This window comes from Sarcophilus harrisii, chromosome 1, assembly GCF_902635505.1.
Source record: "Sarcophilus harrisii chromosome 1, mSarHar1.11, whole genome shotgun sequence".
Classification (NCBI taxonomy): domain Eukaryota; kingdom Metazoa; phylum Chordata; class Mammalia; order Dasyuromorphia; family Dasyuridae; genus Sarcophilus; species Sarcophilus harrisii.
The window spans coordinates 26,222,796-26,238,520 of NC_045426.1; the positions used below are offsets into that span (position 1 = coordinate 26,222,796).

The 15,725-nt window shown below is 42.0% G+C and overlaps 1 protein-coding gene across 2 annotated transcripts in view; it reads right to left on the minus strand.

Moving 5' to 3' along the window:
* ADAMTS9 (ADAM metallopeptidase with thrombospondin type 1 motif 9) overlaps window positions 1–3,102 on the minus strand; it is a 184,322-nt gene extending 181,220 nt beyond the window's left edge. For both annotated transcript variants that reach the window (XM_003762344.3, XM_023498097.2), the window contains exons 1-2: window positions 1,859–3,102; window positions 897–1,315 (exon numbers count right to left, since the gene is read on the minus strand). In XM_003762344.3, coding sequence (XP_003762392.1) covers window positions 897–1,315; window positions 1,859–1,973 — 534 coding nt within the window. In that variant the 5' untranslated portion in view covers window positions 1,974–3,102. The remainder of the gene's footprint in view (window positions 1–896; window positions 1,316–1,858) is intronic.
* Between the last annotated feature and the right edge of the window lie 12,623 nt (window positions 3,103–15,725).

Genomic DNA, 15,725 nt, shown 5'->3' on the forward strand with positions numbered 1-15,725 from the left:
GGTCCCTCCCCTCTCTGAACCCATCAATCCTCTCTTGGGTTGCTTGAGTGACGGTCGGTCACGTCGCCAGTCCAACTAATCCCAAAAGAACTCGGTTCCTTCCTGAGAGGAAAGACCGCACAGATCCTCTGCCTCTCTCTCCCTTTCCCCTTCGCCTCCTGACCCCTCCAGCCCGGTCCCAGCGACTGGGAAGGGAGCCCTCTGCCTCCTTCACAGCCCGGAGACGCAGCCTGACCACTAGGCAAGCCGCGGATCCGCCCCTTCCCTCAATTTCTCCCTCAGTAATAACCACCCAAACAACTCCACATGGATTTCCTTTTACTGGACGCTCCCAAGCACAATTACAGTGCTGGGCACAAGTAAATCCAGCTGCATCCGATAAATTCTGTTTTTAAACGACACTGAAGCAGATCTAGGGTCGCTAGCCTTATGCTCCTTGAAGGCAATTTTTTTTCTTGTCATATATATTATTATATTCTCATCTCTCTGCTCTCCAGAATCCTAAGACTATCTCCAGTTTGTCCTGTCTTTAGCTTGTTCGTACATAGTTGTATGTGATTTCCCTTATTAGACTGGGAACTCCCCCCACCCCCCAAGCAGGGACTATTTTTAGCCTTTTTTTGTATCCGCAGCACTTAGCATTGCGCCTGGCACATAGTAGGCCCTTAGCAAGTGCTGGTTGACATGCACATAATAGGCTCACACGGATATAGATTTTGTTCCGTTGCGATAGAATGCCGAGTGATGTGACAAGGGACGGATGCCCGTCCGGGAAGTTTTAAAAACATCACTTCTCTCCGCCGGCACCCAGATCCGTGGGGTTACAAAGATCAGAGGGCAATTAAGACGTCAGTAAACCGGGAGGGAGGCCTCGAGGAAAGGAAGGGAGCACTTACCATTCCTGAACAGAGGCTTATTACAGCTGTGTGCTCGGACTTGGTATTGACATGTCCTCTATAGAAACAGTGCTTGAGTTCAGCGTCCTCTTCGGCGTAAAACTTTGTTTGGTTCACCCCGGGTTCTCCGAGGAGGGTGACAGTGAAAAGTGGGGCGATAAATCCGGCATGGGCTGTGAGATTAAATAGAAACTGCTGCCCAAAGGCGGAGAGTCGGTAGTGCGCCTGGGAGGAGGAAGAGGAGGAGGAGGGGGAGGCAGAGGAGGAGGAGGAGGCTTCGGCGGGCCAGGGGTCACTGTCAGAATTAAGGCTCCGTCGTTTTCTTTTGAAGTGCATGTTCGTGGGAAAAGCTTCTCCGAGGGCATTCACTCGGGTGGGAGACACGATCTCATATTCACTCAGACTCTCCAATAGTTTAACTGCAAAGCAACGCAGACAAATGCACAATTCACGTTTCCTCCAAACTTGATTAAAGGGAGAGCGGGAGCAAAGGAGAGAGAGAAGAGAGATGGGGCGGGGAGGGGGGGGCAGGCACCCCCCCCCCCCACACACACACACACACACACACCCGGGTCTTATCTCTATGGAGTTCTCTCTGCCTGTCAAAATCGGCCCGGCCGCCCTCCTCCTTCCACCGGAGGAGCACCGAGCTGCTAGGTAGCTTTGGGGCGGGAGATCAGGTTAAAGCCCGGCCTGGCCGGAGGGGAGGGGGAGGGCGGACTGCGAGGGGGAATTAGAAAGCCGGCTCTAAAGTGTCATTCACTGGCCATTGGCTGCAAAATACAAAAGGCGAGTTAGAGATCCAGCGGGCCGGGAGGGGGAGGCTTCTTTCGAGGAAAGAGAACCCGGGTCCTGCTGCCCTACGGGGAGTCCGAGACCCGGGAGCGCTGGGAGGACCCGGGGATCGGGGGTCCGGGAGGCCAGGGGCAAGCTCGGACACATGGGTGATGGGTACTCATTACCTTGTCGCGGGTGCAGTTTCGTTTTCGAGAGCGCTGCAGCCTGCAGGGTCATCTCCAATAGATCCCACACGAGTAACAGGAGTAATAATCCCACTGCCCAGGATACAAACTGCATGGTGCTCCCCCCACCCCTCCCCCGCGGCCCCCACCCCCGCTCTCCTCTTCTTGGCGGCGGCGGCGGCGGCGATCCTCGGGCTCGGCTCGGCCAGGCTCCGCCTGCGAGTGCGCGACCCGCTGCTCCGAGAAGGGGCCAGGAGAAGGGACCCGGAGAGAGCGAACGAGCGAGCCGGGAGAACGAGCGGGCTGCTGAGCGGGAGAGTTCGGGGCTTCCGGAGGGCTGCTCCGCTTAGGAAGCGCTCCGCGCCGGGGCCGAGGGTCCCGTCGGGGGTGCTACGAACGGCCCCGCCTGCGCGGAGAACTGGAGCAGCGGCACGAGCGGCGAGAAGCGGGCGCGCCTCCCCGGCAGCACCGGCATAATGGAGCAGCCGCAGCGGCCGGCTGAAGGAGTCCGGGGGCGGGGGCGCACGGCGCTCGCCGGGACTCTCGGGGCGCACGGCGCTCGCCGGGGCGCTTGGAGCCCAGCGAGCCGCGCTGCTGCCGCCGCTGCCGCCGCCGCCGCCGCCGCCGCCGCTGCTGCTGCTGCTGCTGTTGCTGCTGCTGCTCCTGCTGCTGCCGCACGGAGCGGGGGGCGTTGGGGGTGGCCGGCTTGGCCCGCGGGAACACGGCCGCTCAAATAGCCCCGGTGCACGCCTCTTGGAGGAGGGCAGCGGAGCTAAGGGGAGGGGAATGCGAGCGCCGAGAGGCCCGCCTCCTTTTGAGACCTTGGCCCTCGGCTGCTGGTCAGGACCCCAAGCAGCTGAGCCGAGGCCGCCGCGCTAGCTCCTAACTAACCCCCGAGGAGGCTCCCTTAGGTGGAGGAGGCTCCCGTACTTAGCAAGTGAGAGGAGGGATCAGGGGCTTGGTCTCCCTTGGGCTCTCCTTTTTAAGAGAGAGGAGACTCCCAGGAGCTGGAGAAGCGATTGGCTAGTCGCGGCTGGGACCAGCTGCTCCCAAAGTTTCTCCCCTCGGCTTTCAACTGAAAACTGAACGGGGATGGAAGCGGTGGACTCTCCGAACCAGCCACCGCTTTCAAAAAGTCCTTTTTCTAGGGGAAGCCATCGTGGGAAGGGACATTTTCCTTTCAATTCCTTCCCGACTTGGGCTCGGTGAGCAGTGAAAAAGTTGACTGCTCGGACCAACTTTTAACCCAGTTATTGGAGAAGAGCAGACGATTTCCAGGGGCAGACGGAGGCTTTAGAAGAAGGGGCTGTTTTGACGCCTTTTCTGCGGTTAATTACATTGCAGCAGGGGGGGAGACGCACCCCGGGCGCTTAGAGATGAGGGGGTTGGGGAAGGCTAGACCTGGAGTAGCTGCACCGCCCCCCCCTCCCCGCCCCATTTCTCAATCCCGTCCTCCGCTGTGATTGTTACCAAAGGCAGATGCTTAAAAGGGATCCTAGCTGTAAATTACACTTTCAGTTTTTAATTTGTAAAGTTTACAGAAAGGGAAAGGGAGGGGGAGAAAAGGGGGAAAGCAAGAAAAAAAAAAAAGCTAAATCAACTGCTACACTGTAGCGAGTTTCTGCCACAGTTACAAATAAGTCGTGGAGCGAGGAATGTTTTGTTGGGATTTGGGGGGAAACTTGACATAGAATGGGCTGTTTATGCCTCAGTAAGAACTCCCGGTCAGAGAGCGGAAAGACTGGCACATTTACATTTCTTCAACTACCCGGCTTTGACCGAAAAGCTAATGGCCATTTTGTAAACTGCCCTTTGGCTGAGTGGAGGGATTCAAAGTCGGCAGGGATTCAAACGCACTGGGCGCTGGGTTTCTACCGTAGTTTTGGAGAGAGGGGCAATCGTGGAATCCCCGAGACTTCCAAACCACACAGTTTATGCAGCCTCATATTTTAGGCTACCAGTCCCTCTTATCTAACTATTCCGGAAGTTTCTTAATAGAGAAGCTGTTTCCAATAAGAGAGATATGGATTGGGTCTGGGATTTTCCTTCTACTCATATTTTATCCGCCACTGTCAGAGTAAGGAAAGGTTAAGTTACTCAGCCAGCGTTACACAGCCCGTCTGCAGCAGAGGCAGGACTGGAATACAGGTCTTCAAGTTTCCAGACTGAATCTCCAGTTAATACTCCATGCTACCTTCTCTCTCTGCTCCCCCCCTCCCCCAATAATATAATAGAACATATAAAAAGTGTTCTATTATATATATATATATATATATATAATGGAACAGATAGAAACATCATCTGGAATTTCATTGCAGTTCATACAATGAACAATATTAATATTCAAGAAAAATAAGCATTTCCAAAGTATTTTGATATCAATAGTATTTTTGATCGTAATAATTGATGATTATATTTGTTAGTAATAATTATTAGGCATTTAATGTAGGTGGAAGAGACCTTAGCTGCCATCTAGTCCGAGCCACACATTTAGAAAAGAAGAAACTGAGACTCATAGAGGTTGAGTAAGTGATTTGTTCATTCACACAGGTAATGACGGAGACAGGATTTAAAAAGTCCTAGTTCCCCGAGTAGCTTACTAATAGGAGAGATAACATACAATCCCATATCCACAACTGCATACAAATAAGATATGGACAAGATCAGTTTGGGGGAGTCACAGAGCAAAGGCCCTAACATCAAGTGGAACTTGGAAGACTCTCTTCTTATTAAGTATGTATGTCATTTATATAAGGTATATGTAATGAGAGTCATCCTAAGTCTCAGGAAGTCCTGCTTCTACTCATCCGACTTTGAGACCCTGGACCAGTAACAACCTCTCATTTCCCCAGACATCTCTCTAAGAAGATAAATTGCTGAGCAGTTGTGGGTTGGTAGAAAAAGTTTCCTGAACTATGTTGCCCACATCAAGGAAATCACAAATCTAATCTAACATCTGTTTGTGTGTGTGTATATATATATATATATATATATATATATATATATATATATATATACATATATATGTGCACAGTGCATATATACACAAATGTATACTGCATGCATGTGTTGCATGTCTATGGGTGTTCATACACACACATATACATGTGTGCATACATACACGTCAGGTTGCATATCTAATAAATTGTATATATTAAAAGTATCCTGAGCCATGTTCCCCACACCAATGAAATCACAAGTTCACTTTAATATCTTTGTGTATGTATATGTGTGTATATATACACATTATATACATATATATACACACATAGATGCACACACCGACATCCAGTATACATATATGTGTGTTGTGTGCTTTATATACATGCACATGCATATACATGCATGTATAACCTAATAAATTGTACATATTAAAAGTATCCTGAGCCATGTTCCCCACATCAATGAAATCACAAGTTCACTCCAATATCTTTGTATATGTATGTGTATGTGTATGTATACACACATTATATATATATATATACACACATAGACATCCAGTGTACATATATGTGTATTGTGTGTTTTATATACATGCACATGCATATATATATATACATGTATAACCTAATAAATTGTATATATTAAAAGTATCCTGAGCCATGTTCCCCACACCAATGAAATCACAAGTTCACTCTAATATATTTGTATATGTATGTGTATGTATGTACATACATGTACATGTACGTACATATACACACGTACGTGTCTGCATATATGCACATACACACATGGATGCACACATAGACATCCGGTATACATATATGTGTTTTTATATACATGTTTGTGCATGCATATACATGCATGTATAATCTAATAAATTGTATATATTAAAATTTCCTGAGGTTGTTTGAAGGGAATGAAAGGAATATATTAGGACAATGACATTATTATCATATTATTATCACAGGACCACCATTGAAATGTTCCTTTTATTTTTTTCAAAGCTCTTCCCTCACTTGTCTAAAGCTCTGTGGTTTATAAGTGGTTAATACTTATAAAATTGTGATTTGGGAATGAAAGATCCTTTTTGGTATAATTATGATATCAAAGAAGTCATAAATTAGAAATGGAAGAGAACATTAGAACTTATTAAGTCCTGGGGCAGCTAGGTGGCGCAGTGGAGTTAGAAGGCCCTGAGTTCAAATATGACCCCAGACACTTAACACTTCCTAGCTGTGTGATCCTAGACAACTCACTTAACTCCAATTGCCTTAGCGTAAAAACAAAAACAAACCAAAAAATTATTAAGTCCAACCTCATTTTTTAGAAGAGGAAACAGATTGAGAAAAGTTTATCAATTTACTCAAGCTCAGGGCAAATTTCAAGGAATAAGGCTGGTATTCCAACTCATATCTTCTAATACTAGAACCCAGCACTTTTCTCCAGAGCCCAAAGGATCCCCCCTTCTCAACTACCTTTTCAAGATGTGACTGGAAGAAGGATACTTGTCATCTGGAGCTGATCAATTCTTCCAGAGTTCTTTCTTTGGGAGAACACTCAACTAATCCCTCAGCAAATGATAAAGATCTTCCAATGACCTGATCCCCAACCTAAAAACTTCTACTTAGGGCCAGGGTTTTCAACATTAGGAAGTAGAAATATACACAAGACCCTTCTGCTGTTGGTTGACCTATAGGATGAACAGGGGGCAAATGTCTCATCATCTTTTGAAGACTAGTTCTTTAGACAAAGTGAAATAGAGTATCAAGCCAATTAACTTTATCATTCTTACCCTCACCCTCCCCAATTAGCTTCAAGGAAACAGATAACTGAGGCTAAAGTTGTTGGGTTTCTGGGTTATTGGGTTTGGGGTTTTTCTCTTTTTGCTTGAATTACCTTGATAATTGCCTTAATGGCCCATTTAGCATGGAATCCTCCTCCCCCCTCAATCTTTCTTTTCTTTCTTTCTTTCTTTCCTTCCTTCCTTCCTTCCTTCCTTCCTTCCTTCCTTCCTTCCTTCCTTCCTTCCTTCCTTCCTTCTTTCCTTCCTCCCTTCCTTCTCTCTTTTCCTTGTTTCTTTATTCTTTTCTTTTTCTTTAAGATGGGGAAGTTATACTATTCTATTTGTTGGTACTACAGAGAAATTCATCCTTGAGCTCTTTTCTATGGATTCTAAGCAATGCCTTTCTCAAAGTGCCCAAGACTGTTTGGTTGACATACTCTAAGCATAAGTAGGTAGATAGATCAATTTTCAAGTCATTTGTCCCCTTCTAAATGTTTGCTGCAAAGGAGCTGAGCTATTTAAGGTCAACCAAAGTTGTTGATGGATGGCTAGCTCCAGCAAACTATCCACTGGGGGTGCTTCTAAATCTATTTTTTTTTTTTTTTTGGAAGCAAGGTTCTTTCCCTGAAGGCAGCAAGAAAGAGACGAAGATTAAACAGAAGGGGAGATGATATAGTTAATAATATTAAGAAGACTCATCAAAACTATTGTTTGCCAAAGTCAGATTTCCAGAGAGCTACTGCATGCAGAAAAAAAGTGAGATTGGGAGTTTCTTCATGGGGGTGGAGAGTGGGGAGAAAGGTTAATCCTAGAGAAGAAAGGAGACATTGATAGAAACTGGGAGAAGCAAGAAGGGAAAATTAATGCTAATGATTTCCTTCAATGTCAGGCAGTTGAAGATTTTTGGAAATGAGTAATCTTATTCTGATTTGTGGCAGTCAGGGCTGGGTGGAAGAGCATTGGGTAAAGCATGACAGTTAGCAGAGTGGGACTTTATTTTCTGGATGACCCTGAGGATGTACTAATTTTTCTGTCCCTAGTTCCTTATTTGCCAGAAGGGAATGGACTGTTCTTATAATTTACGTATGGTGAAATTATTTGAGGTTAAAAAGTATATAGATGATATGTTGGTAACTAAGTGGCCTATATTTAACATGGCATTTTGATAATGTCCACTTTCATTTCTATGATGATTCCCTTATAAGAAAACAAAGATCAGAGATATCACCAAATTGGGGAATTCTGGGACAGCATCTTCAAAGCTCCGCATAAAGGTGATATTTCATATAAAGTATGTTCAACTGGAGAGCTCTTTAGGGATAGGAAATAGAGATTGAATTTATGGTTTCACTCAGGGAGGAAATGCTGATGAATACTAGTATAATTTAGTCATTTCTCTGTAGCTTAGAGTCCTAGGCACTGCTTCAAAAACTGAGAGGCATGGGGTTTTGCACAGGGTCCCACAGTCAGTATGGGTCAAAAGAGAGACTTGAATATAATAGGTCATTCTGGTTTTGAACTTAGCTCTCTAACCATTTATTCCACAGCCTTTCTTGATTTCTTAAATGTGATATATTTGTTGCCATCTTTTGTTTTCTGCTTTCCTAATGAATGTGATTAATGACACAGCAATTGTTTCCTATAAAAGCATCATATCAAGGATTCAGACCACCATCCAGTCACTCATGGCTTCAAAGTTGGAATCATCCATTTCCCCCTCTCCGTCTCCATATCCAGCCTGTTGCTAAGTCTTGTGTACTGCATCCATACATCTCTTTTTTCCCCCATCCTAATCATACAGAGGCCAACCTTGGCTATGATAACTTTCTCCCTTACTCTAGCCAGGGGTCCTCAAACTATGGCCCACGGGCCAGATGCAGCAGCTGAGGACGTTTATCCCCCTCACCCAGGGCTATGAAGTTTCTTTATTTAAAGGCCCACAAACAAAATTTCTGTTTTTACTATAGTCCAGCCCTCCAACAGTCTGAGGGACAGTGAACTGTCCCCTATTTAAAAAGTTTGATGACCCCTGCTAGGCTCTACCACTTCAATTCATCCTCCTTGCAGCTTCAGTTAATTTTCTTAAAACACAGTTTTGACTCTTCCCTCACTCTCTTGCTCAGGAAGCTTCTGCGGTTCCCTATTATCTCTAAGGTAAAATACAAAATAATCTACTTGACATTTGAAGCTTTTCTCCAGCTAATTCCAAGTTATTTCTCCTGACTGATTTTGCATCACTAATAAGCATTCTAAGACTGATTCTCAAACTGTCCTACTTGTTGCGCTCAATGGATGACATTCTATCTCATCTCTAGAATTCTGCACAAACTGTTCTCCAGACCTAGAAAGGAACAGCTTTAGGGTTAGCAGAAGGGCCATCCTCTACAAAAGGTCTTTCTTGAGCTCACCAATTGTAGTGTTCTCCCTCACCCAAATAGTTTTTATTTATTTATATAATGGATTTACACAGTTGTGAATATGTTGGACTTCTCTGAATAGAAAAGAGCTTCGAGGGTAGGGATTATTAATTTTTTTAAAATTTCCATATTCCCGGCACCCAGCCTAGTTTTTTTGTATATTGTAAATATTTAATAAAGTTTGAAGAATGAGTCAGTCTTTGAATATTAACTCCTCCCACCCCCATCTTCTCCTAATAGTACTTGCCTTTTGGGGCTAAAATCATAAGAAAACATTGACTTTGAACATAATAATTTTATTAACCTCTCTGGGTCTCTTGGGGTTAAACTGGATGGTTTCTGATGTCTCTTCCAATTCTAAATCTATGGCTGGGGAATACTAGCTAAATGCCCTGCAAAAAGAACAGCATTCTGTTGTTCTTTGTAATTGGTCCCTTTAGAATCTTCAAGACAGGTCCCATATCCCTCTGTGAACGTAACAATTGAACCTCGTTTTTGGCTGACTAGCAAAAAGCAAGATCTCAATCTGAGTATTGGAGCTGAGCCCCTACACATATCTTAAGATTGAGGTCACCAGGTCTGATCCAAAGCTATTTTTCAACCTAAGTTGAATTATGTATAAATAAAGATGTATACACTACACACCTTTCAGATTGGCTAAGATGACAAGAAAAGATAATGACAAATATTAGAGAGGATGTGAGAAAATTGAGACGCTGATACATTGTTGGTGGAACTGTGAATGGATCTAACCATTCTGGAAAACAATTTGGAACTATGCCTAAGGAGTTATCAAACTGTGCATGCCCTTTGAGCCAGCAATGTTTCTACTGTCTTATATCCCGAAGAGATCTTAAAGGAGGAAAAGGGACCCACATGTGCAAAAATGTTTGTAGTAACCCTTTTTGTAGTGGCAAGAAACTGGAAACTGAGTGGATGCTCATCATTTGAAAAATGATTGAATAAGTTATGGTATATGAATGTTATGAAATATTATTGTTCTATAAGAAATGATAAGCAGAATGATTTCAGAGAGGTCTGGAGAGACTTACATGAACTGATGCTAAGTGAAATGGCAGAACCAGGAGATAAAAATACACAGCAACAGGACTATATGTTCTTTTTTGTTTTTTTGGAGGTCTTGGGAGCAGCCTTCCTTTCAGTTGAGCAATCACCACAATAGCCAGGTGTTAAAGTCCAAATTCTTTATTGTCTCCTTGCCCGGGAGAGCCTTTCAGACCGGCCTTGGTCTCAGAGGTGGGAAGTGCAGGAGGCCAGCCACGATGGTGGTGTGAGATGAAGTGAATGAATCTAGCTCTCAGTCCCTCAGTCCCCCAGGAGAGCCACCAGAGGCCTGACTGAAGATGGAATGAATGTGTCTCTGGGACACTCAACTCTGAAACAAGGGACTGGCCCATACCCTTCAGAGTTCTGGCCCATAACATTATATGATGATCAATTCTGATGGATGTGGCTCTCTTCAACAATGGGATGATTCAGACCAGTTCCAAAGATCTTGTGATGAAGAGAGCCATCTACACCCAGAGAGACTGTGGGAACTGAGTATGGACCACAACATAGCATTCTTACTCTTTTTGTTGTTGTTTGCTTGCATTTTATTTTCTTTCTCATTTTTTTCCTTTTGGATTTTATTTTTCTTGTGCAGCAAAATAATTGTGTAAAGATGTATACATATATTGGACTTAACATATATTTTTACCATGTTTAATATATATCCAACTACTTGCCATCTACGGGAAGGGGGTGGAAGAAGTGGGGAAAACTGGAACACAAGGTTTCGCAAGGGCAAATATTGCCGAATTATCTATGCATATGTTTTGAAAAATAAAAAGCTTTAATAATAAATAAATAAAGAGATATACAAGTATTTGAGATAGAGTAGCAGGCAATCTCTTATCAAGCCCATAAACACTATCACTTCACATTGACACTTGTCCTTGAACTTTTTTTTTCTTTTTTTCAGTTTTCCAAAATTGGCTTCTGGAATTAAACCAAGTCTCAAGTAAAAACTCTATAAAGTGTTCCTTTTTTTCAAATATAGTCCTAGGAAATAAGAGCCTAGGGATTTACTATTAAATTCATGTTATAAATTTACTTTCAGAAACATGTCAGGCTTGGAGGCAAGATCTGAATTTGGGTTCCAGGTTTGATCATGGGCTAGTCCCTCAATTTCTGGGTGTCCTAGGTTACTTGTAAGACTAAAGTACAAAGCATTTGCTGACCTTGGGATCTCTTAGCAATCCCTTAAGGGTCCCCTAGACCCTTAGCAATCATAGGTATGGACTCTTCCTCCCCAGAAAAGGATTAAATGTCTATAACATTTCACCTCATTGTTATAAGACTGAATTAGGATAAAGTAGCTAGGTTGCTATGCAAACTCTAAGACCAAGTAACTCTTAATACAGCAAATTATAATATAATATATATACACATAGATTAAAAAAGGAGTAACTTTTTCTACATATCTTCTGTTTCTGCACCTTGTTCATTGTATCCCTCTTCCCTCTCCATTGCTATATTTGTAGCAAAGAATAAAAAAAAGAAAGATTATTTTTTTTTAAAGGCATTTCACTTAAGCCAATCAACATCATCTGAGTCTGAGGCTGACTGCATAGGCACTCCACATCCATAGATCCTATTCGCTCCACTTATGTAAAGAAAGGAGGGAAATATAATTTCTCATTTTTTTCTTCTGATCAAGGTTTGGTGATTGCAAGCACAAAGCATCCAATTTTTGTTCTCTTCTTGTTCTTTCCATTTATGTTGTAGTCATTGTGGATCTTTTCCCACTTTGCATTAATGCACATGTCTTCCCATGATTCTTTGAATTCTTTACTCTCTTCATTTATTTTTACATTATAGTAACTATCCATTATAGACATGTGCCATAATTTACTCAGCCATTCTATAACGATAAAAGTTTTGAGGAATGAAAAAAATTAATTCTGATCATTCTTTTGAGAAAAATGAAAGCTATGATTCTAATTAAATCAAAGGTCATTGGTTCATGGTTTTTTGTTTGTTTGTTTTGTTTTTGTTTTTATGAGCACTTATGATGGGTAAAGTTCTATGAGGAGATTCAGAGTGAATTTTTTATCCAGTAGTCTGAGGAGATTATATTCTAATTACAATACTGGAAAAGACACATATGACCAAGTCCAAAGACCACCAAGAAGGAGAATGTACAACTATTTCCATAAATAATGATGATAGAATCAGAGAATTATAGTTGGAAGAACGCATCTAATCCAAACTCTTCATTTTACAAAAAAGACAACTTAGTCTCAGAGAAGTTAAATGGCTTGCCCAGTATCACACAGCTAGTTTATATAAGGCAGAAAATTTAAATATATATATATCTTTCATTTTTAATGAACAAATATTTACTTTCTCTACCCCACACCTCCCCAGTTGAAAAGACTAATAAAACCCTTATAAAAAATATGAATTTTCAAGCAAAACAAATCTGACACTATTATATATTATATATATACATGTATGTTATATATTATTATAATATATATATATATATATTTAAAATGTTTCATTCTGCATCTTGACTCCATCACCTCCCTATCTGGAAGTGGGCAGAAAGATCACCATTAGTCCTTTGATATGAGAGGCAGGATTTTAACTCATGTTTTCTAAACTCTAGTTTTAGCATTCTGTCTCTTGAAACATACTTCCTCCTTCTCAATGATGTAAACAAGCACTAGAGAAATAGAGATGGGTGGGCCACAGGAGGACTTCTTGATGGGAAGGTTGCTGGTACCAAGAAGCTTGCCAAAGCCTCAACTTCAGTGCCATCCATCTGCTACAAGAAACTTTTCCTGATCCCTTTTCTTTATAAGATCAAGAATTTATAGCTGAAAAGTTTGTTTTTTTTTCTCCCTGAGGCAATTGGGGTTAAGTGACTTTCCCAGGGTCACACAGTTAGGAAGTGTTAGGCGTCCAAGACAAGATTTAAACTCAGGTCCTCCTGACTTCAGGGCTGGTGCTCTATCCACTGCACCACCTAGCTGCCCATGAGATTAGTTCTCATTTTCCCAAAGAAGAAGATTACGCAAATATTCCCTTCTTTATCAAATTACATTGTATTGATTCAGTTGATTATATTTTGCATTCCTTCATCATAGGGATTCAGCACCTGGGATCTGTGAGCTTTTTCAGTAAGAATATCCTGATTGCTGTCTTGTGATAAAATGATTTTCTTTGTAATCCCATGTATTTTATTTTGTTTTAAAAATATTCTTCTGAGAAGGGCTCCATAAGTCTCAGCAGATCCAGGAGTCCAGACACAAAAAAGCTCAAGAACCCAAGCTCTAATAGAATGTAAATTTCATGATGGTAAACACTGTGGCTTGGTTGGTTTTTTAATTTTTTTCCCCTTTGGATCTGCAGGGCCTAGCACAATGTGGTGCACATGAAAGTTCAGGGATATTTGTTTATTTGAATTGCATATGGAAGATATTCATGCATAAGGGCTGGAGAGTAGCATCAAATAAATCATGGGAATAGAGTTGCAAACAAATTTGGCTAGAACACAGTGTGAACCAGAAATAATGAGAGATGAGGGTGGGTCTGAGGTGGGAGATTAATCCGAATCACAAAAGAATAAGAAGGAACTTGAGAAGACTCTCAGCCAAGCCCAAGAGCAATTGGGCTCGGTAAAAATGTAGAGGTTGGGTTTGTTCTGTCTCTAAACCTGTGATCTTTTCACCACTGAGTCATAAAGCTTATCACTTTAGAGATGGAAGGGACCTGGAAGGGCAGCCAGTCCAAACTCCTGATTTTACATTTGAGGAAACTGATCCACACACAAGTTAAATGATTTGCCCAGGGTCACACAGATAATAAGGGCCTGAGATTGGCTTTGAATTCAATTCTTCCTGACTCCTCCCCTGAGGCCCCACAGTGTCATGTAGCTGTCTCTTAAATTGGTGTGCTATGGGGAGAAGCACTGGATTCAGTCAAAGGAATTGGGATTCATTTCTGTTCTTGTTTCTCATTATTTCTGTGACACCGAGTTCCTGAATCTCTCCATGCTCAACTGGTCCATGAAGCATGTAGGCTTGGTGATCTCCTCACATGCTTCTCACAAACAATAATTCTTTGATTCCGATGATCATTTAACCTTCCCTGGAAGACTTCCCAGAAGTGAAGAATTCCTTGCTTCCTCAGATAGCTCACTCTCTTTTTGGACAACTTGGTCTTTAGAAAAGGTTTCTTATAGCAGGTCATTGTGATGCTCTCTGAAATTTCCGCCCTTTACACCTAGGTTAGTTTTCTGGGACCAAATCAAAAAAATCTAAAGATCTAAACCAGAAAGGCTTGGATTCTACATTGGGATTTTGGTTTGTGATTTACATAGCTACTACCAACTTCTGACATATGTATTTGTGTATTTCATATGAATATTTTATGTGTTCAAAACCTGAATTTTTATATATATATATATTTTTTTTCCTCATTCATGTATGTATGCACATATCTGTGTATATGGGCACTTAGGTGGGGCAGTATATAGAGCACCTGATCTGAAGTCAAGAAGACCTTACTTCAAATCCAGCCTCAGACATTTATTAACCATGTGACCCTGGGCAAGTCACTTAACCCCATTTGCCTGCGTTCCTCATCTATACAAAAAGCTGGAGAAGGAATGGCAAAGCATATGACATCTTTGCCAAGAAAATCTCAAATGGAGTTGCAAAGAAATGAATGTGACTGAAAAGATTCAATATTAACAGTCTGTATATGGAAAAAGAGAAGAAGAGGGAAGGGGCACGTGAGAGAGAAGAGAACAAGACAGGTGAAGAGAAAGAAAGGAAGGGAAGGGGAGAAAAGGGAAGAAAAGAAAAAGGAAAAGAAGGGAAAGGAAAACAAGGCAAAGGAAGGCAAGAGAAGGAAGGGGGGAGGAAGGGAGAAAGGAGGCAAGACAAGGGAAAGGAAGAAAAGAGAAAGGAAGAGAGAATAGAAGGGAAAAGAAGGGAAGGGAAAAAAAGAGAAAGGAAAGGAAGAGAGCAAAGAAAGGAAAAGAAGTGAACATCACTGCAGAAATTCTGTTTTCTGGGAATCAGCATAGGACTTCAACTTAAGTGAGAAGACACCAATTTGTTGGGCTAGAATTTTATAGTAATCATTATGGTTTCTATTTAGGTGTATATATCTGCTACTTATTTGTAAACATATTATTTCTCCCTAGTATATCATCCTCTCCTTGAAGGCAGGAACTTTATTTTGTTCATTTGGTTTTTGAATGCCCAGTGCTAACCTAGGGGTAGGCATTCAGTAAGTCCTTAATAAGTAGGTACTGGTTGATTGATTGAGGAGTAAAGTTAGGGTGATAGCAATGTAGATCTTTCTGATCTTTTTATTTCTTTAGATATCACTTATAGGACTCTGATTTATTTCCTTATTCTTGCCTCTCTGGCAAGAATATAAGATCATAGACTGGGAAGGTCCTTGATGACTATTGTGCCCATCCAGCCTTCTCATTTTACAGATGAGAAATTTGAAGCACAGAATGTTAGTTGGTGGAGGATAATGCAGAATTTAATAAGATTTAATATTTTTCCAGACCAAGAATGAATCTCTGTCAATTACCTAAAGAACTCTTTATCACTTTGTGTATTTTCTGAAACAGGCCCTACCATTCACTATTTAGTAGGGCAGTCACTTAAATTGAAAGCCAAAAAAGCAAACT